The 22,414-nt window shown below is 47.0% G+C and overlaps 1 protein-coding gene across 2 annotated transcripts in view; it reads right to left on the bottom strand.

Moving 5' to 3' along the window:
• Positions 1–2,717: 2,717 nt before the first annotated feature.
• Positions 2,718–22,414, bottom strand: part of LOC134542673 (sialin-like) — an 87,030-nt gene continuing 67,333 nt past the window's right edge. Inside the window, exons 12-14 of one of the 2 annotated variants that reach the window (XR_010076843.1) lie at positions 12,796–12,959; positions 5,547–5,920; positions 2,718–3,944 (exon numbers count right to left, since the gene is read on the bottom strand). Coding sequence is in view for 1 of the 2 variants with exons in the window: in XM_063387111.1 (XP_063243181.1) it covers positions 3,774–3,881; positions 5,785–5,920; positions 12,796–12,959 (408 nt within the window). In the remaining variant the exon portion in view is untranslated. The remainder of the gene's footprint in view (positions 3,945–5,546; positions 5,921–12,795; positions 12,960–22,414) is intronic. The other variant, XM_063387111.1, reaches the window with a different exon arrangement.

The following is a 22,414-nucleotide window of genomic DNA, read 5'->3' as shown; positions in this document are numbered from 1 at the left end:
ACTAAGTACCCTGTTTTAGCCAACTCTCCCCTACATTGATTACAGACTACCGATTGTCGTGATGGCATCTACCATTCAGAAATGCCGTTTCCGCCCTATCGTGTGTTCGTTAGGCCACAACCACTATCGGCACAAATGTCAGTGTGTCCATAACTTGAAGTGTGTCCTCCAACAGTGTCACCTGTGTGGCAAAATGGTCGGACACAGCCATAAGATGCGAAACCATTTTACAACATGTACTGGTGCTGCTCCATCGACTTCACGCAACCGATGTAGCTTCTGCAACAAAACCTTCATCTGTGCTGATATTGCCAGACGTCATGAGAATATGGCTTGTGGTCTCGACCTTAACTGCAAAGTGAGTTCTTGTGAAAAATGCACTGAAAGTTCGCCAGGGTTGACTCAATTCGCTACCACATTAAGGTGTGCAAAGGTACCTTCTCGACCTCCAACCAAGAAGCAGAGGCTTGCAGCACTCAAGCCTGCAGTTACACCTGAGCCAAGCACCAGCAGAATAAAGTTGGTGACCGGGGAGAGTTTGGCCAACTCCCGCGGCTTCATCATTGCCGAAGTGGGATTCCGAGGTAATTTGAAGACTTATTTGGCAGAAAATAATACCAGTTCTCCAAGGACAAATGTACATACTTAGACTCTATCAAGGCTAAATGAATAAGCCAACTTATGAAGGAGATTGAGGGGAATGGGCCGCTCAAGTACAACATCTTGCTTGAGTGTGGTTATGAAAAGCCATTGGATACAAGTGCAGCCAAGAGGGCCTTCAAAACAATCAATGTTCCCCTGTACGCAGTTCACGTGTTGGAGGATGCTGTTACTGAAACCATCACTAAGATCTGCAAGGAGGAAGGGGACTACATGGGGAAGGGATCCGTATGGACTTTTTCTGCCATTTAGCAATTACAACTACTCAAAAATAGGCTTGATCCACTTCGTGCCAGTTCCTAAATCGAACTACCTACCTGCATTGAGCCGAAACATGCAGTGTTGTATCCACAAAACCAAATGACCACATGTGTTATAAGTGGGAAATTCTGGTAAAGTTAGTAGACTGCAAGAATCCTGAATACATCAAACAATGCTACATTGAATTTAAGGGGAAATTTGACTTAACAACATTTAGTTTCTCACTTCACTTCTTTACTTCTTTCACCCATCGTGACACATGAAAAAGGCACCATTCACTAAAAAGGACGCACATTTGAAAGCACATTCGACAAAAAGGACACACATTTGGAGACACTTTTAAATAAGGACACAGATTTAAAAATAGCTGCACATTCAAAAAGGACGCATATTCTAATAAGGACGCAAATTTGAAAAAAGGACGCACATTCAATAAAGGACGCGAAATTGACAAGTATTTGAACTCACGTTCAAAAAAAAAAAGAATACACATTTGGCCGCATATTCTAAAAAGAACGCACATTACACAAAAATGTTGCACATTTGGATGCACATTTGAACATATATTCCAAAAGCACATTCAAAGAGAGAATGCATATTCATAAAAATGGATGCACATTCGACAAAAAGAACCACATTTGGATATAAATTAAAAAAAGAACTCAAAATTGGAGCAAATTCGAAAAAAAGGACGCATATTCACACAAAAGATGATAATTAACAAAAAAAAAGTTTGTTACGATTTTTATATCTTTAAGTTAAAAGTTGTGTTACAAGAACTCAGTCTTAGTTATTAGGTTAAGATAAATAAAGCAATCATTTTTTTTAAATGTGTAATTTTTAAAATTTTATTTACACATGTAAAACAAGTAATTATTTTATAGCCTGCACTTTTTATTTCACTAGGTATAGACCATGTTTCTTTGGTGATTAATTATTTTTCTGCATTGACTAGTATGTTAGGATCTTACCATGACATGCAATCAATCTCTTCTGCTGATATAATCTTTATTACATCTGTGTTATTATTAATATTATTAAAAGTCTACAGTCTTCAATTTTATCACCAGCCTCAAAGTCACTATCGTCATGGTCGTTGCTATCAGTATCATAATCGAATGACAAACACATTCTCATAATTATATGGATTACTGTAAGATTTCGAAATATATGACGTTGAAGCTTCTCAACCTTTTTAAATCATCCTTTATAAGTGTCCATCATTTTTCCAAATTTCGAAGGATATACTTGAAATTGGCTTGAATGTATTCTCACTTTTCGTCTTACTTACACCTTCAGCGTCCTTCGATTAATGTTCTTTGTAGAGATCAGGAGAGCTATGGTTTTTTTAACCATATTACCAATCAGGCAAGAAGTAACAACCAGTTCGATATGTACAAACTGCCCTTAGAATTTGTAAATGTATCCTATTATTATTCTAAATTAGATTAATATAATAATTTAGCTAAGAGTAATTAGTTTATTTATATTTTATATGCATCCAAAATATTATTTAAAAATAATTATATGTGTATGTATATCATCGTATTTTACTAATAAGAATGGTGATTGTGTAAGTAAAAAATTAAGAAAACTTGTGGTATATAATTTTTTTCTTAGTTAAGTGTATAAATTTACTTTGATACATGTCATAATGAAAATCAGTGTATTTACATTGCAGTTCCATGTCTACAACTAATGGATATTATTGGGATCTACTTAACATAAAAACACTATCACAAAGAGTCTCTTATATAATTAAGTACAACGCATTTTGAGAAAAGTAATAACTAGTGTTTTAAAAATGTATATTTTATTCTTATGATGCTACACGAGTTACACAAGTGAAAAATAACCAAAGTACGAAAGATCATAATAAATAACATTTCGTCATAACATATTTACATAGCATAGCATATTAACGAAAATATTGCAGTTATAACAATGATGTACATTTTTGTGAATAAATATCCAATATTAAATTTGTTTAGGTGACAAGCTTGTAGGGTGAAACTACAATGGCTAATAAATAACATAAGTAGCAACATATGACAATATCCTCTTCAGAAACTGCAGATCCGCATCCACAGCAGTAGATGATGGCAGCTTCTAGCAGCCAGAATGTGTTCAGGGCATGTAAAGGCACAGGTGGGCACTCACTCACGTGACAGCAGACTGTCACCTTGTGTACAGTGCATGTTCCTAGGTGGGCACTCACACACGCGTCAGCAGACTGTCACCTTGTGTACAGTGCATGTTCCTAGGTGGGCACTCACACACGTGACAGCAGACTGTCACCTTGTGTACGGTGCATGTTCCTAGGTTGTTACTCACACACGTGACAGCAGACTGTCACCTTGTGTACAGTGCATGTTCCTAGGTTGGCACTCACACACGCGACAGCAGACTGTCACCTTGTATACGGTGCATGTACCTAGGTTGGCACTCACACACGCGACCGCAGTCTGTCACCTTGTGTACCTTGCATGTTCCTAGGTTGGCACTCACACACGTGACAGCAGAATATCACCTTGTGAACGTTGCATGTTCCTAGGTTGGCACTCACACACGCGACAGCAGTCTGTCACCTTGTGTACGGTGCATGTTCCTAGGTTGGCACTCACACACGCGACAGCAGACTGTCACCTTGTGTACGGTGCATGTTCCTAGGTTGGCACTCACACACGCGACAGCAGACTGTCACCTTGTGTACGGTGCATGTTCCTTGGTTGGCACTCACACATGCGACAGGAGACTGTCACCTTGTGTACGGTGCATGTTCCTAGGTTGGCACTCACACACGCGACAGGAGACTGTCACCTTGTGTACGTTGCATGTTCCTAGGTTGGCACTCACACACGCGACAGGAGACTGTCGCCCTGCGCCGCTCTCTTGCGCAGGTTCTCCTTGAGGAGGCACGGACTCGACTCTTTCCTCGCGCCACCGCTACACTCCTCCAGCTGTGCACACACACGCGCACACACATGCACAATTATAGCTTTACCACTCCGCCTATTCGTGGGCTGGGAAGAGATTGGAAGAGAGACCAGTCAACACCACATGTCTTCAAAATAGCTATAAACTACTTACATTCTTTTCTAAATATTAAAAATAATTACAAATTGTAGCTACTTGAAAAAAATTCGCAAACCACAATAAATTATTGCATTGTATTAATTGGGTGGATATATCATCAAAATTTTTTAACCACTGTAAAGCACAACAATTATTATACTCACCTTCACCCATGATAAACCCATGCAAACAACAAACTGGACATTGTTATTGCACAGTTGTGGGTGAAGAAGCACAATCGTTAAAAATAAACAGAAATATTATCTAATGTCTACAAGGTTGTAGTGAAATATTATGTCACTAGCTACATGGTACCAGTAGTGGTTGTACCGAAATTGATATTTTGTAGATTATACGTAAGTTCTGTTTCATTAGTCAAAAACAACAAATCATATTATGTTGGAAAATAAAAATGTATTTAGTTTCTTAATTGTATTAAAAATATTCTCAAAAGATAATACTTATGTACAATGTAAAGTGTATGGGGGTTCTATTGCATCAATACATAATTGCAACCATGTGATTCCTACTTTCAGCAACTGTATTGGTGCCTCTTGTTTAGACAATAAAGGCTGACAAGTGTGACCACTTTATATAGGCAGATGTAATCAAGCTGCCACAGTCACTAGAATGTAATTACACTCTCCAATATACTGGAAAGCTAACCCATAACTGTTGTTCAGTCAAGTGGATGTGCAGTTCATCACCTGCAGGGTAAACACACATTAAACCACATTCACTCAATCACCTCGTCGTCTGACTGAATATTCTCTGTAAGGTAAGTGATAGTACTACTCAACTGTCAGCACAATAATTATAAACTGATCTAGAAACTGTATGAATATGTTTCCTTGAGAGCGAGGAAAGAAGGAAAAGAAAAGTTATTGGAATCTGGGGGTTGAAAGCAACAAAATATTCAATCAGATATAATAATTTACTGGAGATATAATTTCAGAAGGTCTGTTGATTTAATTATGACTCAGAATTTACCTAACTACATTTAGGCTCTGCGCTAGAAGCAAATACCGGGTGAAGCTGACAGACATGGTCGACAATAATTATGAAGTCTTCATGTCTTTAGTCAATGTTATCCATTATCCGTCATATTGAGACAACTTGCAGTAGGCTTACCTTAAAATATTGGAGACCGAAGTCTAAATTTCATTCGAATGGTGAGTTTACTACAGAAATGATAGCGCAATTATGGGTGAATACATGGTTGAGGCAAAGAACATAACACCATTTGCTAACCACCAAAGATGAAGAATAGTTGGTGTCAATATCATGAAAACTTTGGAATTGTAGCTATTATAATAAAAAAATTTTTTTTTTGTGATGGCATTCACTAGCATGTCGCAAAATTGATACTAACAAAGAAGATTAAATGCAATATTTAATGGTTAGTGATGTGAATGGCGTTTTATTCTTTCTAGAGACAGAAAATAATATAGCAAAGGGAAATAATAAAAATGTGCTGTAAATGGTTCTGTTAGCAACACCTATGGGCAGATGCTATTTCTCTGCCTCATAATGTCAAACATGCCAGTTACCATTCGCACCAGAAGAATGTTTCAAACGCTATACTTTCGGATTGAAATTCATAACAAAATACTAGTTAACCATGCAATGCAAAATTAAAGTGGTGGGCAAAGTTACTGTGAAAAGTTTACTTATAATAGTGCAAAAATTTTTATTCAAAGGGTATTTCTTCATCACAGTCCAGTGTTTAAGTTATCCTGCATTTGTGTTGTGGAAAGGAAAATTAAAAAGCAAGACGCAACAACTCACCTCGGCCTGAACAACTTCCACGACGGCCTCCAAGCTCGTGCAGTACTGAAGACTGCCACGGCGCTCGGTCCGCAGGTCCACCAGCAGTTGCGCTATGACAGCAGCGTGCGGGCTGGCCTCACCGGGCAGGCTGTGACTGCAACAACACACACACTCTTGCAACTACATCATAGCTCTCTGAAGGCTTGTGCAGTACTGAAGACTGCCACGGCGCACGGTCCGCAGGTCCACCAGCAGTTGCGCTATGACAGCAGCGTGCGGGCTGGCCTCACCAGGCAGGCTGTGACTGCAACAACACACACACTCTTGCAACTACATTATAGCTCTCTGAAGGCTCGTGCAGTACTGAAGACTGCCACGGCGCTCGGTCCGCAGGTCCACCAGCAGTTGCGCTATGACAGCAGCGTGCGGGCTGGCCTCACCAGGCAGGCTGTGACTGCAACAACACACACACTCTTGCAACTACATCATAGCTCTCTGAAGGCTTGTGCAGTACTGAAGACTGCCACGGCGCTCGGTCCGCAGGTCCACCAGCAGTTGCGCTATGACAGCAGCGTGCGGGCTGGCCTCACCAGGCAGGCTGTGACTGCAACAACACACACACTCTTGCAACTACATCATAGCTCTCTGAAGGCTTGTGCAGTACTGAAGACTGCCACGGCGCTCGGTCCGCAGGTCCACCAGCAGTTGCGCTATGACAGCAGCGTGCGGGCTGGCCTCACCAGGCAGGCTGTGACTGCAACAACACACACACTCTTGCAACTACATTATAGCTCTCTGAAGGCTTGTGCAGTACTGAAGACTGCCACGGCGCTCGGTCCGCAGGTCCACCAGCAGTTGCGCTATGACAGCAGCGTGCGGGCTGGCCTCACCGGGCAGGCTGTGACTGCAACAACACACACACTCTTGCAACTACATTATAGCTCTCTGAAGGCTTGTGCAGTACTGAAGACTGCCACGGCGCTCGGTCCGCAGGTCCACCAGCAGTTGCGCTATGACAGCAGCGTGCGGGCTGGCCTCACCAGGCAGGCTGTGACTGCAACAACACACACACTCTTGCAACTACATCATAGCTCTCTGAAGGCTTGTGCAGTACTGAAGACTGCCACGGCGCTCGGTCCGCAGGTCCACCAGCAGTTGCGCTATGACAGCAGCGTGCGGGCTGGCCTCACCGGGCAGGCTGTGACTGCAACAACACTCGCTCCCTTGCAACTACATTATAGCTCTCTGAAGGCTCGTGCAGTACTGAAGACTGCCACGGCGCTCGGTCCGCAGGTCCACCAGCAGTTGCGCTATGACAGCAGCGTGCGGGCTGGCCTCACCGGGCAGGCTGTGACTGCAACAACACACACACTCTTGCAACTACATCATAGCTCTCTGAAGGCTTGTGCAGTACTGAAGACTGCCACGGCGCTCGGTCCGCAGGTCCACCAGCAGTTGCGCTATGACAGCAGCGTGCGGGCTGGCCTCACCGGGCAGGCTGTGACTGCAACAACACTCGCTCCCTTGCAACTACATTATAGCTCTCTGAAGGCTTGTGCAGTACTGAAGACTGCCACGGCGCTCGGTCCGCAGGTCCACCAGCAGTTGCGCTATGACAGCAGCGTGCGGGCTGGCCTCACCGGGCAGGCTGTGACTGCAACAACACTCGCTCCCTTGCAACTACATTATAGCTCTCTGAAGGCTCGTGCAGTACTGAAGACTGCCACGGCGCTCGGTCCGCAGGTCCACCAGCAGTTGCGCTATGACAGCAGCGTGCGGGCTGGCCTCACCGGGCAGGCTGTGACTGCAACAACACACACACTCTTGCAACTACATCATAGCTCTCTGAAGGCTTGTGCAGTACTGAAGACTGCCACGGCGCTCGGTCCGCAGGTCCACCAGCAGTTGCGCTATGACAGCAGCGTGCGGGCTGGCCTCACCGGGCAGGCTGTGACTGCAACAACACACACACTCTTGCAACTACATCATAGCTCTCTGAAGGCTCGTGCAGTACTGAAGACTGCCACGGCGCTCGGTCCGCAGGTCCACCAGCAGTTGCGCTATGACAGCAGCGTGCGGGCTGGCCTCACCGGGCAGGCTGTGACTGCAACAACACACACACTCTTGCAACTACATCATAGCTCTCTGAAGGCTTGTGCAGTACTGAAGACTGCCACGGCGCTCGGTCCGCAGGTCCACCAGCAGTTGCGCTATGACAGCAGCGTGCGGGCTGGCCTCACCGGGCAGGCTGTGACTGCAACAACACACACACTCTTGCAACTACATCATAGCTCTCTGAAGGCTTGTGCAGTACTGAAGACTGCCACGGCGCTCGGTCCGCAGGTCCACCAGCAGTTGCGCTATGACAGCAGCGTGCGGGCTGGCCTCACCGGGCAGGCTGTGACTGCAACAACACACACACTCTTGCAACTACATTATAGCTCTCTGAAGGCTTGTGCAGTACTGAAGACTGCCACGGCGCTCGGTCCGCAGGTCCACCAGCAGTTGCGCTATGACAGCAGCGTGCGGGCTGGCCTCACCGGGCAGGCTGTGACTGCAACAACACACACACTCTTGCAACTACATTATAGCTCTCTGAAGGCTCGTGCAGTACTGAAGACTGCCACGGCGCTCGGTCCGCAGGTCCACCAGCAGTTGCGCTATGACAGCAGCGTGCGGGCTGGCCTCACCGGGCAGGCTGTGACTGCAACAACACACACACTCTTGCAACTACATCATAGCTCTCTGAAGGCTTGTGCAGTACTGAAGACTGCCACGGCGCTCGGTCCGCAGGTCCACCAGCAGTTGCGCTATGACAGCAGCGTGCGGGCTGGCCTCACCGGGCAGGCTGTGACTGCAACAACACACACACTCTTGCAACTACATTATAGCTCTCTGAAGGCTCGTGCAGTACTGAAGACTGCCACGGCGCTCGGTCCGCAGGTCCACCAGCAGTTGCGCTATGACAGCAGCGTGCGGGCTGGCCTCACCAGGCAGGCTGTGACTGCAACAACACACACACTCTTGCAACTACATCATAGCTCTCTGAAGGCTTGTGCAGTACTGAAGACTGCCACGGCGCTCGGTCCGCAGGTCCACCAGCAGTTGCGCTATGACAGCAGCGTGCGGGCTGGCCTCACCAGGCAGGCTGTGACTGCAACAACACACACACTCTTGCAACTACATTATAGCTCTCTGAAGGCTTGTGCAGTACTGAAGACTGCCACGGCGCTCGGTCCGCAGGTCCACCAGCAGTTGCGCTATGACAGCAGCGTGCGGGCTGGCCTCACCGGGCAGGCTGTGACTGCAACAACACACACACTCTTGCAACTACATTATAGCTCTCTGAAGGCTTGTGCAGTACTGAAGACTGCCACGGCGCTCGGTCCGCAGGTCCACCAGCAGTTGCGCTATGACAGCAGCGTGCGGGCTGGCCTCACCAGGCAGGCTGTGACTGCAACAACACACACACTCTTGCAACTACATCATAGCTCTCTGAAGGCTTGTGCAGTACTGAAGACTGCCACGGCGCTCGGTCCGCAGGTCCACCAGCAGTTGCGCTATGACAGCAGCGTGCGGGCTGGCCTCACCGGGCAGGCTGTGACTGCAACAACACTCGCTCCCTTGCAACTACATTATAGCTCTCTGAAGGCTCGTGCAGTACTGAAGACTGCCACGGCGCTCGGTCCGCAGGTCCACCAGCAGTTGCGCTATGACAGCAGCGTGCGGGCTGGCCTCACCGGGCAGGCTGTGACTGCAACAACACACACACTCTTGCAACTACATCATAGCTCTCTGAAGGCTTGTGCAGTACTGAAGACTGCCACGGCGCTCGGTCCGCAGGTCCACCAGCAGTTGCGCTATGACAGCAGCGTGCGGGCTGGCCTCACCGGGCAGGCTGTGACTGCAACAACACTCGCTCCCTTGCAACTACATTATAGCTCTCTGAAGGCTTGTGCAGTACTGAAGACTGCCACGGCGCTCGGTCCGCAGGTCCACCAGCAGTTGCGCTATGACAGCAGCGTGCGGGCTGGCCTCACCGGGCAGGCTGTGACTGCAACAACACTCGCTCCCTTGCAACTACATTATAGCTCTCTGAAGGCTCGTGCAGTACTGAAGACTGCCACGGCGCTCGGTCCGCAGGTCCACCAGCAGTTGCGCTATGACAGCAGCGTGCGGGCTGGCCTCACCGGGCAGGCTGTGACTGCAACAACACACACACTCTTGCAACTACATCATAGCTCTCTGAAGGCTTGTGCAGTACTGAAGACTGCCACGGCGCTCGGTCCGCAGGTCCACCAGCAGTTGCGCTATGACAGCAGCGTGCGGGCTGGCCTCACCGGGCAGGCTGTGACTGCAACAACACACACACTCTTGCAACTACATCATAGCTCTCTGAAGGCTCGTGCAGTACTGAAGACTGCCACGGCGCTCGGTCCGCAGGTCCACCAGCAGTTGCGCTATGACAGCAGCGTGCGGGCTGGCCTCACCGGGCAGGCTGTGACTGCAACAACACACACACTCTTGCAACTACATCATAGCTCTCTGAAGGCTTGTGCAGTACTGAAGACTGCCACGGCGCTCGGTCCGCAGGTCCACCAGCAGTTGCGCTATGACAGCAGCGTGCGGGCTGGCCTCACCGGGCAGGCTGTGACTGCAACAACACACACACTCTTGCAACTACATCATAGCTCTCTGAAGGCTTGTGCAGTACTGAAGACTGCCACGGCGCTCGGTCCGCAGGTCCACCAGCAGTTGCGCTATGACAGCAGCGTGCGGGCTGGCCTCACCGGGCAGGCTGTGACTGCAACAACACACACACTCTTGCAACTACATTATAGCTCTCTGAAGGCTTGTGCAGTACTGAAGACTGCCACGGCGCTCGGTCCGCAGGTCCACCAGCAGTTGCGCTATGACAGCAGCGTGCGGGCTGGCCTCACCGGGCAGGCTGTGACTGCAACAACACACACACTCTTGCAACTACATTATAGCTCTCTGAAGGCTCGTGCAGTACTGAAGACTGCCACGGCGCTCGGTCCGCAGGTCCACCAGCAGTTGCGCTATGACAGCAGCGTGCGGGCTGGCCTCACCGGGCAGGCTGTGACTGCAACAACACACACACTCTTGCAACTACATCATAGCTCTCTGAAGGCTTGTGCAGTACTGAAGACTGCCACGGCGCTCGGTCCGCAGGTCCACCAGCAGTTGCGCTATGACAGCAGCGTGCGGGCTGGCCTCACCGGGCAGGCTGTGACTGCAACAACACACACACTCTTGCAACTACATTATAGCTCTCTGAAGGCTCGTGCAGTACTGAAGACTGCCACGGCGCTCGGTCCGCAGGTCCACCAGCAGTTGCGCTATGACAGCAGCGTGCGGGCTGGCCTCACCAGGCAGGCTGTGACTGCAACAACACACACACTCTTGCAACTACATCATAGCTCTCTGAAGGCTTGTGCAGTACTGAAGACTGCCACGGCGCTCGGTCCGCAGGTCCACCAGCAGTTGCGCTATGACAGCAGCGTGCGGGCTGGCCTCACCGGGCAGGCTGTGACTGCAACAACACACACACTCTTGCAACTACATCATAGCTCTCTGAAGGCTTGTGCAGTACTGAAACTGCCACGGCGCTCGGTCCGCAGGTCCACCAGCAGTTGCGCTATGACAGCAGCGTGCGGGCTGGCCTCACCGGGCAGGCTGTGACTGCAACAACACACACACTCTTGCAACTACATTATAGCTGAAGGCTTGATGACTTTCGCGGTGCACATTTTGCAGACACACAATTTTTGTGCTAAGATAGCTGGTGTGTGGTCTTGCTTCACAATGCACGCTGGATTGCAACAACACACAGAATTTTTCAAAACGTTTTCAGTTTTTTCCAGTCTTCGGCAATATAAATATATCATAACATCACGAGTTGATATGAAATAATTTTTTTATCAACTGTTTTTCCATATTTTATTACCATACCTTGTTTTTTTCTTATTTTGTTGTTATTCTGTGTTTGATGTTTTAAATTAGCCAAAATTATTTGTTGAATAGTATTTTTTATCTAATAACTTAAAAAAGTTCCTATTACAAATATCATAATAATTAAAAATATTATTATTTATTATTGTTATTGAATTAATAAATTTTTGTGTATTAGTTTTTAAATCTTCAGATAAATATCGTTTGAGTTGAAATTACAATTTGTAAGAGAATAAAAAATGTACTTAGAATGTGTTTTTATGAAACAATATTTGTTTTTGATAAATATTTTTTTTTGTTATTTTTATGTATATCAAATAATTTATTAGAACATGGACCCTTTAGGAATTTGTTAATTTTTTTTGCAGAAAAAAAAACAAATTCCTAATGAGTCATATTTCTGGAAATATAATGTCAAATTGATATTTTATTGCATTTTATGATTTTTAATAATTAATATCATAGAGTAACTCCATTTCCAACCACACTGCAAAAAAACATATGTTCTAAACCAAAATAATATGTTTCTAAAGTGATCTTTCAATATACACCTAATGGCTTAGGAATGCCAATAATAATATTTTATTATTTTTAAGGTAATCGTTTATATTCCGCATATGTGGAGGGATAATTGAAAAACAAATTTGTGTTCTCAGTTTTATTGTGTGCTGATTAAAACGAATTATAACATTTTATAATTTATAACCAATCTAAGCTAATTTTTGGATGACTTTCCATCCAAGATGATAACGTACTCGAAGGAAATTTTTAAAACTAAGTAAAACTCATTCATAAAATATTAGGGCTTAGAGCTTATATGGTAGTTTGATAATGAATTATATCTGCCATGTGGATATAAATAAACGTTTTTATACTTTAAAAATATTATAATATTATTTGGATTTTTTATTTTAAGATATTTAATAAAATTTTGAATTAGCAAACTTTGAACTAACCAAGGTACATCAAAGCACATAAAATATTTTGTGGGAAGGACTATTCGGGTCAAGATGAAACTGATGAAATCACTATCGGCAGGCAGGTAGGTATATATACCTGCGACTGGTGCGAAGATCCTGTGACGTAGGTCGACCAGGGATACGCTCCTGAGGATTGTTCCATGACTGTACACTGCCACTGCCCACTGCCATGAAGAACACAGCAGTAACCACCAGCACGCCGGATGCCACTCCGAACACCAGTCGCCACGATCCAGGAAGCTGTGGACATGCTGCACATTGTTACAAGGCTGTACACTGCCACTGCCCACTGCCATGAAGAACACAGCAGTAACCACCAGCACGCCAGATGCCACTCCGAACACCAGTCGCCACGATCCAGGAAGCTGTGGACATGCTGCACATTGTTACAAGACTGTACACTGCCACTGCCCACTGCCATGAAGAACACAGCAGTAACCACCAGCACGCCGGATGCCACTCCGAACACCAGTCGCCACGATCCAGGAAGCTGTGGACATGCTGCACATTGTTACAAGGCTGTACACTGCCACTGCCCACTGCCATGAAGAACACAGCAGTAACCACCAGCACGCCAGATGCCACTCCGAACACCAGTCGCCACGATCCAGGAAGCTGTGGACATGCTGCACATTGTTACAAGGCTGTACACTGCCACTGCCCACTGCCATGAAGAACACAGCAGTAACCACCAGCACGCCAGATGCCACTCCGAACACCAGTCGCCACGATCCAGGAAGCTGTGGACATGCTGAAAATTGTTACAAGGCTGTACACTGCCACTGCCCACTGCCATGAAGAACACAGCAGTAACCACCAGCACGCCAGATGCCACTCCGAACACCAGTCGCCACGATTCAGGAAGCTGTGGACATGCTGCACATTGTTACAAGGCTGTACACTGCCACTGCCCACTGCCATGAAGAACACAGCAGTAACCACCAGCACGCCAGATGCCACTCCGAACACCAGTCGCCACGATCCAGGAAGCTGTGGACATGCTGCACATTGTTACAAGGCTGTACACTGCCACTGCCCACTGCCATGAAGAACACAGCAGTAACCACCAGCACGCCAGATGCCACTCCGAACACCAGTCGCCACGATCCAGGAAGCTGTGGACATGCTGAAAATTGTTACAAGGCTGTACACTGCCACTGCCCACTGCCATGAAGAACACAGCAGTAACCACCAGCACGCCAGATGCCACTCCGAACACCAGTCGCCACGATTCAGGAAGCTGTGGACATGCTGCACATTGTTACAAGGCTGTACACTGCCACTGCCCACTGCCATGAAGAACACAGCAGTAACCACCAGCACGCCAGATGCCACTCCGAACACCAGTCGCCACGATCCAGGAAGCTGTGGACATGCTGCACATTGTTACAAGGCTGTACACTGCCACTGCCCACTGCCATGAAGAACACAGCAGTAACCACCAGCACGCCAGATGCCACTCCGAACACCAGTCGCCACGATCCAGGAAGCTGTGGACATGCTGCACATTGTTACAAGGCTGTACACTGCCACTGCCCACTGCCATGAAGAACACAGCAGTAACCACCAGCACGCCAGATGCCACTCCGAACACCAGTCGCCACGATCCAGGAAGCTGTGGACATGCTGCACATTGTTACAAGGCTGTACACTGCCACTGCCCACTGCCATGAAGAACACAGCAGTAACCACCAGCACGCCGGATGCCACTCCGAACACCAGTCGCCACGATACAGGAAGCTGTGGACATGCTGCACATTGTTACAAGGCTGTACACTGCCACTGCCCACTGCCATGAAGAACACAGCAGTAACCACCAGCACGCCGGATGCCACTCCGAACACCAGTCGCCACGATACAGGAAGCTGTGGACATGCTGCACATTGTTACAAGGCTGTACACTGCCACTGCCCACTGCCATGAAGAACACAGCAGTAACCACCAGCACGCCAGATGCCACTCCGAACACCAGTCGCCACGATCCAGGAAGCTGTGGACATGCTGCACATTGTTACAAGGCTGTACACTGCCACTGCCCACTGCCATGAAGAACACAGCAGTAACCACCAGCACGCCAGATGCCACTCCGAACACCAGTCGCCACGATCCAGGAAGCTGTGGACATGCTGAAAATTGTTACAAGGCTGTACACTGCCACTGCCCACTGCCATGAAGAACACAGCAGTAACCACCAGCACGCCAGATGCCACTCCGAACACCAGTCGCCACGATCCAGGAAGCTGTGGACATGCTGCACATTGTTACAAGGCTGTACACTGCCACTGCCCACTGCCATGAAGAACACAGCAGTAACCACCAGCACGCCGGATGCCACTCCGAACACCAGTCGCCACGATCCAGGAAGCTGTGGACATGCTGCACATTGTTGCAAGGCTGTACACTGCCACTGCCCACTGCCATGAAGAACACAGCAGTAACCACCAGCACGCCGGATGCCACTCCGAACACCAGTCGCCACGATACAGGAAGCTGTGGACATGCTGCACATTGTTACAAGGCTGTACACTGCCACTGCCCACTGCCATGAAGAACACAGCAGTAACCACCAGCACGCCAGATGCCACTCCGAACACCAGTCGCCACGATCCAGGAAGCTGTGGACATGCTGCACATTGTTACAAGGCTGTACACTGCCACTGCCCACTGCCATGAAGAACACAGCAGTAACCACCAGCACGCCAGATGCCACTCCGAACACCAGTCGCCACGATCCAGGAAGCTGTGGACATGCTGAAAATTGTTACAAGGCTGTACACTGCCACTGCCCACTGCCATGAAGAACACAGCAGTAACCACCAGCACGCCAGATGCCACTCCGAACACCAGTCGCCACGATCCAGGAAGCTGTGGACATGCTGCACATTGTTACAAGGCTGTACACTGCCACTGCCCACTGCCATGAAGAACACAGCAGTAACCACCAGCACGCCGGATGCCACTCCGAACACCAGTCGCCACGATCCAGGAAGCTGTGGACATGCTGCACATTGTTACAAGGCTGTACACTGCCACTGCCCACTGCCATGAAGAACACAGCAGTAACCACCAGCACGCCAGATGCCACTCCGAACACCAGTCGCCACGATCCATGAAGCTGTGGACATGCTGCACATTGTTACAAGACTGTACACTGCCACTGCCCACTGCCATGAAGAACACAGCAGTAACCACCAGCACGCCAGATGCCACTCCGAACACCAGTCGCCACGATCCAGGAAGCTGTGGACATGCTGCACATTGTGACAAGACTGTACACTGCCACTGCCCACTGCCATGAAGAACACAGCAGTAACCACCAGCACGCCAGATGCCACTCCGAACACCAGTCGCCACGATCCAGGAAGCTGTGGACATGCTGCACATTGTTAAAAGTCTGTACACTGCCACTGCCCACTGCCATGAAGAACACAGCAGTAACCACCAGCACGCCGGATGCCACTCCGAACACCAGTCGCCACGATCCAGGAAGCTGTGAACATGCTGCACATTGTTACAAGACTGTACACTGCCACTGCCCACTGCCATGAAGAACACAGCAGTAACCACCAGCACGCCAGATGCTACTCCGAACACCATTCGCCACGATCCAGGAAGCTGTGGACATGCTGCACATTGTTACAAGACTGTACACTGCCACTGCCCACTGCCATGAAGAACACAGCAGTAACCACCAGCACGCCAGATGCCACTCCGAACACCAGTCGCCACGATCCAGGAAGCTGTGGACATGCTGCACATTGTTACAAGGCTGTACACTGCCACTGCCCACTGCCATGAAGAACACAGCAGTAACCACCAGAACGCCAGATGCCACTCCGAACACCAGTCGCCACGATCCAGGCAGCTGTGGACATGCTGCACATTGTTACAAGGCTGTACACTGTACACTGCCACTTATGCAACAACTACTTCCTGTATACGCTCTTTGCCAAGAAGAACACAGCTGTTACTATCTGCATGCAAGATGCCACGATACACGAACATTCAATATAAGTCGTTACAAAATCGCATTGTCATTGTACAGTGCTATGAAGCTCGAAGTTAACTCACCAAATAAATATTACCACGATATAGGCAAATACAGTGATACAGCAATTAAACTCATTTTTTGCAGGTTTTTTTCTGGTTCGTTATAAATAAACTAAGTACACTGTTGTGACCAAATGCATGATTAATACCACTCTTAATGAATCTTCTCTATGCCGGAAATAACTTTAAGTACGTAAAAGCACACACACACAATTAACAGGTTGTACAACAGCTTTGAGCTCCAGAAAAGATGCACGGACAAATTACGATAAGTGGTTATACATTAGCTTGCTGAATGGTTCAGTGTATTTATTTAAGGTCAGCACACCAGATGACACAATAAACACTAGCTACAAATATGTTTATAGCTTCTGCACGCAGACAAATGAGGTGCCACTGATGTATGCCGTATTATTCTTAATGACACAGGAAACTGCAGGAATATATTTACAATGAAAGTATGTTTTTAAATTAGTTTTGTTATGCAAATAGTTTAAATAGCCATTCTAATAATGTAAAATATTCAAGCGACAACCTTTACTTCTAGTATATTGTCTCTTTTGTTCCCTAACCACACTAAAATAAACTATATTTTGTATGAAGGGTCTGAGTTAGGATGGGAGCTAGGTGCGTCTGAGGCACAAGCCTATTTATGTTGGGTTATTATCCATGTAGGGAGTGGACATTGTGTACTATCCTAGGGCATTAGCCAGCTATGGCAGCAATTGATGTCACGAGTAACTTCCCTAGCTGAAGTCTAGAATGTAGCCATGCTCAGTCAGGCCCAGGTAAAGGCTGCGTAGACACAGGTAAAACCCCGGGCGCAGACATGCGGGGTGCCATGGGCATGCATAAATAACAAAGTAGAATAAAGGCTCCAGAGGATCTGTCGGGGCAGAATAAAGCCTACCACGCAGGGGTTCGGCTTTCTTGTTTTATCCTGACAAGTATTTTGTAACCAGGAGCTCACACGAACCTAATAGTGGTGGTTGGGTGGGTGAACAACTACACCCAGTCCCACCCAGCCACTAGTCAGCACCTTCAACTCACAGAGGAGAAGAAGAATGTAATACTTGTTATAAACTTGGCTCCTAAAGGACATGCTGGTACTTTGCGGCACGCCCTACATGGATCACCTTCTCGGTTCGGAGTCCGCTCCGCCTATATTTCCTCACAGGAGCTAAGTTTTAAAATTACAAGTCCAGGTTACACTCTTAAGGGGCCCACCTCGTCAGGGGTGTATGTGTGTTTGTGAGGCGGGATGATAAGTGCGACGCTCGCTGGTGCTTCTAGCGCGGTATCGCCTCTAAGCGCAAGGCTCTGAACTGACGCTCAGTCTTTTAGTCGTCACAGGAAAACTGTGAAATTTGAGCGGTGACCGTAACATTATATGGCCGAGAAATGAAGATAAAGGTGTAATGCAATTCCCTTAAGTGCTTTCAAGAATCTGTACAGGTTGTTTTAAGCCTCAGAATAACTCTGAAAATATGCGTTTTAGTCATTTTAACTCTTATAAAAATACAGTTAAAAAACTTAATCCAAAATCAAAAGTACTTTTTGGCCCTCAGCGAACTCTTAAATGCTTTTCATAAGCAAACCCCACTGGGATATCTTGAGTAGTTTTGAAATCGCGTTGTTTTTCCTGAAGCTCTGCGCACCGCATGTGTGTGTCCGGGTAGGCGGAGCCCTTAATTATGGAACAGAACTCTCAGCCTACGCTAATTACAGTCGAATACACCCTTTTATGAACACGTATATTTAAGATTCAATTAAAAATAAACCTTGCCCTCAAAAAATAGCCGAGACTGGAGCAAGCCTAACGATGATTCAGGCCTACTAGTTAGAGTCTCTATTTGCTGGTAGTCAGTCGGAAAGTTCCTCAGTCGAGGCGTGCCCATGGCCAGAACAACAGCACCCAGGGCCAGGATAGCAATATTTATAGCTGCTAGCAGCCACGACCCGGATAGCATAGGCAGACATTCCCAGACACCAGCAATCAGCCACGGCCAAATAGCCCAGCAAGCAGCCACGGCCAAAAAGCCCAGCAAGATACCACGGCCAAATAGCCCAGCAAGATACCACGGCCAAATAGCCCAGCAAGATACCACGGCCAAATAGCCCAGCAAGATACCACGACCAAATAGCCCAGCAAGATACCACGGCCAAATAGCCCAGCAAGATACCACGACCAAATAGCCCAGCAAGATACCACGGCCAAATAGCCCAGCAAGATACCACGGCCAAATAGCCCAGCAAGATACCACGGCCAAATAGCCCAGCAAGATACCACGACCAAATAGCCCAGCATGATACCACGGCCAAATGGCCCAGCAAGATACCACGGCCAAATATCCCAGCAAGATACCACGGCCAAATAGCCCAGCAAGATACCACGGCCAAATAGCCCAGAAAGATACCACGGCCAAATAGCCCAGCAAGATACCACGGCCAAATAGCCCAGCAAGATACCACGGCCAAATAGCCCAGCAAGATACCACTGCCAAATAGCCCAGCAAGATACCACTGCCAAATAGCCCAGCAAGATACCACGGCCAAATAGCCCAGCTAGCAGCCAGCCCAGATAGCACAGCTAGCAGTCACGATGCGTGCGCACTCCTCACATCCTGGACCCAGAATAGGGGAATACTGGGCTGGCCTTGATAGGTGCTCAGTTTACAACCGCACTCAAGCCAACATCGACTCAATATGTGGTGTTTGGCAGTTTGTATTTTATTTGTTGGCTTTTATTTTGTGTAAATATTATGACAGTACTGTATTACAAAATATATGTTTTTAAATGCTGTACAAGTGCGTGTTCCCAGCTGCGGAGGAAACCATACGAACGGATAACGATGCACGTGTACAAATTTGTACAAAATATTGGGGCTGTAATGAAACGGCTTATAGCTGTTCCAGTGAAAATTTTAAACAATGTCTACGAACAAGAGCAATTCTCAAATTTTAGTTTTTAAGTTACACGCTTATTTTTCGTAAACGTCAGTTTATTATTTTATTAATGTAATAAATTTTTTTTTATTTAAACATTTGTAGAATGTTTGCAACATATGAATTCATATTGGACAGAGATATTGGAATATTTTTAGTTGCTGTTCTCAGTATCAGATATAAGCAAAATGCGGCATATTATAAAGTTTGGTTTGCTGTGCAGTAACTTTATCTCATTTAAGTGGTAATGATATACATTGTAATTGTGCTTGAAAAAATAATTTTATTAATGTGCATTCACGTAAACAAGCACTGCTTAAATAATAAATTGACGGTTTTAAATTTTAGGCTTACACGAGCCTATAAGTTTTGAAATGTAAAATCTAATGAGACATTCTATAAAATATCAAAATATTTTGTTTTAAATTTGTGCATTGCTACTTACTTAATGTTTGTTGATATTGAGAAACAGTATTGGTAATAATTATGATATAACATTATTTTTACACCACGTAAAATGGTGCCAAGCCAGTTTCTATTCTTATTTTGCAAGAGTGAAAACGCAGCACCCCAAAGCCAGATTGTTGACGAGTTTTTTGTGGGTCAATAACTAAAAGCATAAATAAAAAGAAATCCTTGTTGACACAGCCTACAGGCGTAGGTAGATTTCGAAGTACCTATTTATCCTGGGAATATTTTGGAAACTTTTAAAAACTTCTGGAACATTTTAAGAACTTAATGTATCCTACAAAACATCCTATATAATATGTTCGCCAATATTAAAACAAAGAGCGATTTCAAATTTTCTCATATTCCATACAACGATAATATTTTGAATGTTTTTGACTTAATGTATTCAGCATTGAGAATCATAACAAAATTCATATTATGACTACTAAGGTAGTTATACAATTATTTTTTTTACCTCCAAATACTATTTTTCATCACTTTCACTAATACGTGGTCGTATAAATTATTTTTGGACACAGGTTTAAGGTTGTTATGGTGTGAATTGACCCCCCTCCAATCCCTTAACAATCTTGGTTATGTTCCCTACTGTGTCGCTGGTGCCCGCTTTAGCGATGCCGAAGCCTGTGGTACAGGCAACCCGGCGCGCACCCAAGGAAAAAGTGTCACCACGAATAAAAAGCCGCCAATATCAACAGCGCATGAAACGTCATCGGAAGTCCGCCAGTGTCGCGAGCAACCAGAATGTTCCAGACCGTCTCGACTGCTGCTCAGGACGAGTATACAAGGGCCTGGTATCGACTGCTGCTCAGGACCAGTATACAAGGCCCTGGTATCAACAGCTGAGCGCAGTAGCCCCTGAAGGAGATGGTGCCGACTCGCCATACGTCATGCTGCCCGACATCGCCGGAGCTTCAGGACTGGCATGACCGCCACCAACTAAGTTAGGTTTGGTGACAGGATACTTATACAGGATCTGCAGGAGGAGTTGGCAATTATTCAAAGTCCGGTTCGGACTATAACTTTTGTTGTCAGGCAGCACAACTTGAGATTTTACGTATACGATATTACGTATGGACGTTGACGAAGTACGTACTTCTGATAGTGGCTGATGTCGTAAAGCTTGTCGGTGGGTGGATGAATTGGGCGGATATCACCCTGGACTGGACTTCAATATTTTAAGAGAAACGTTAGCCATACTTAAGGATAAGTATTTTACGTAAACAGGTGTTACGTTTACGTATGATGAAAGTCACTCAGCATACAAGAGAATTAATGTAAATAGGGTGCTTTATGTGAATTTACAATTTGCAACCACTGTGTTTACAATCGGTTACGGTTTTACGAGGCACTCGTCCCAGGAAGAATACGAAAGCACAGAAGCCGACTCTCTAAGGATTTCTCGTACGCTTTGCCGTACTCGACCATGGGTGTGTGTGCCAAAGGTGTTACGAAAGTAACTTGTATTTGAAATGCACGTTCTCGCGTGTACGTCTGCGCAGAAGCTCGTCCTTACCTAACGTAACAACGGGAGAAGCTGCGCTAGATAAGCACGGGTAAGACTCGCCCGGTGGCGTGGAGACTGCTGATATACTCGCTGCTCAACTCATCCAACGGGATAGAGACTGCTGATCTACTCGCTGCTGAACTCGCCCAGCGGGATAGAGACTGCTGATCTACTAGCTGCTCAACTCGCCCAGCGGGATAGAGACTGCTGATCTACTCGCTGCTAAACTCGCCCAGCGGGATAGAGACTGCTGATCTACTCGCTGCTCAACTCACCCAGCGGGATAGAGACTGCGGATCTACTCGCTGCTCAACTCGCCCAGGTGGATAGAGACTGCGGATCTACTCACTGCTCAACTCGCCCAGCGGGATAGAGACTGCTGATCAACTCGCTGCTCAACTCGCCCAACGGGATAGAGACTGCTGATCTACTCGCTGCTGAACTCGCCCAGCGGGATAGAGACTGCTGATCTACTCGCTGCTCAACTTACCCAGCGGGATAGAGACTGCTTATCTACTCGCTGCTCAACTCGCCCAACGGGATAGAGACTGCTGATCTACTCGCTGCTGAACTCGCCCAGCGGGATAGAGACTGCTGATCTACTAGCTGCTAAACTCGCCCAGCGGGATAGAGACTGCGGATCTACTCGCTGCTCAACTCGCCCAGGTGGATAGAGACTGCGGATCTACTCGCTGCTCAACACGCCCAGCGGGATAGAGACTGC

Source organism: Bacillus rossius (genome assembly GCF_032445375.1).
Source record: "Bacillus rossius redtenbacheri isolate Brsri chromosome 9 unlocalized genomic scaffold, Brsri_v3 Brsri_v3_scf9_1, whole genome shotgun sequence".
NCBI lineage: Eukaryota > Metazoa > Arthropoda > Insecta > Phasmatodea > Bacillidae > Bacillus > Bacillus rossius.
This window is presented reverse-complemented; position numbering and strand designations above follow the sequence as displayed.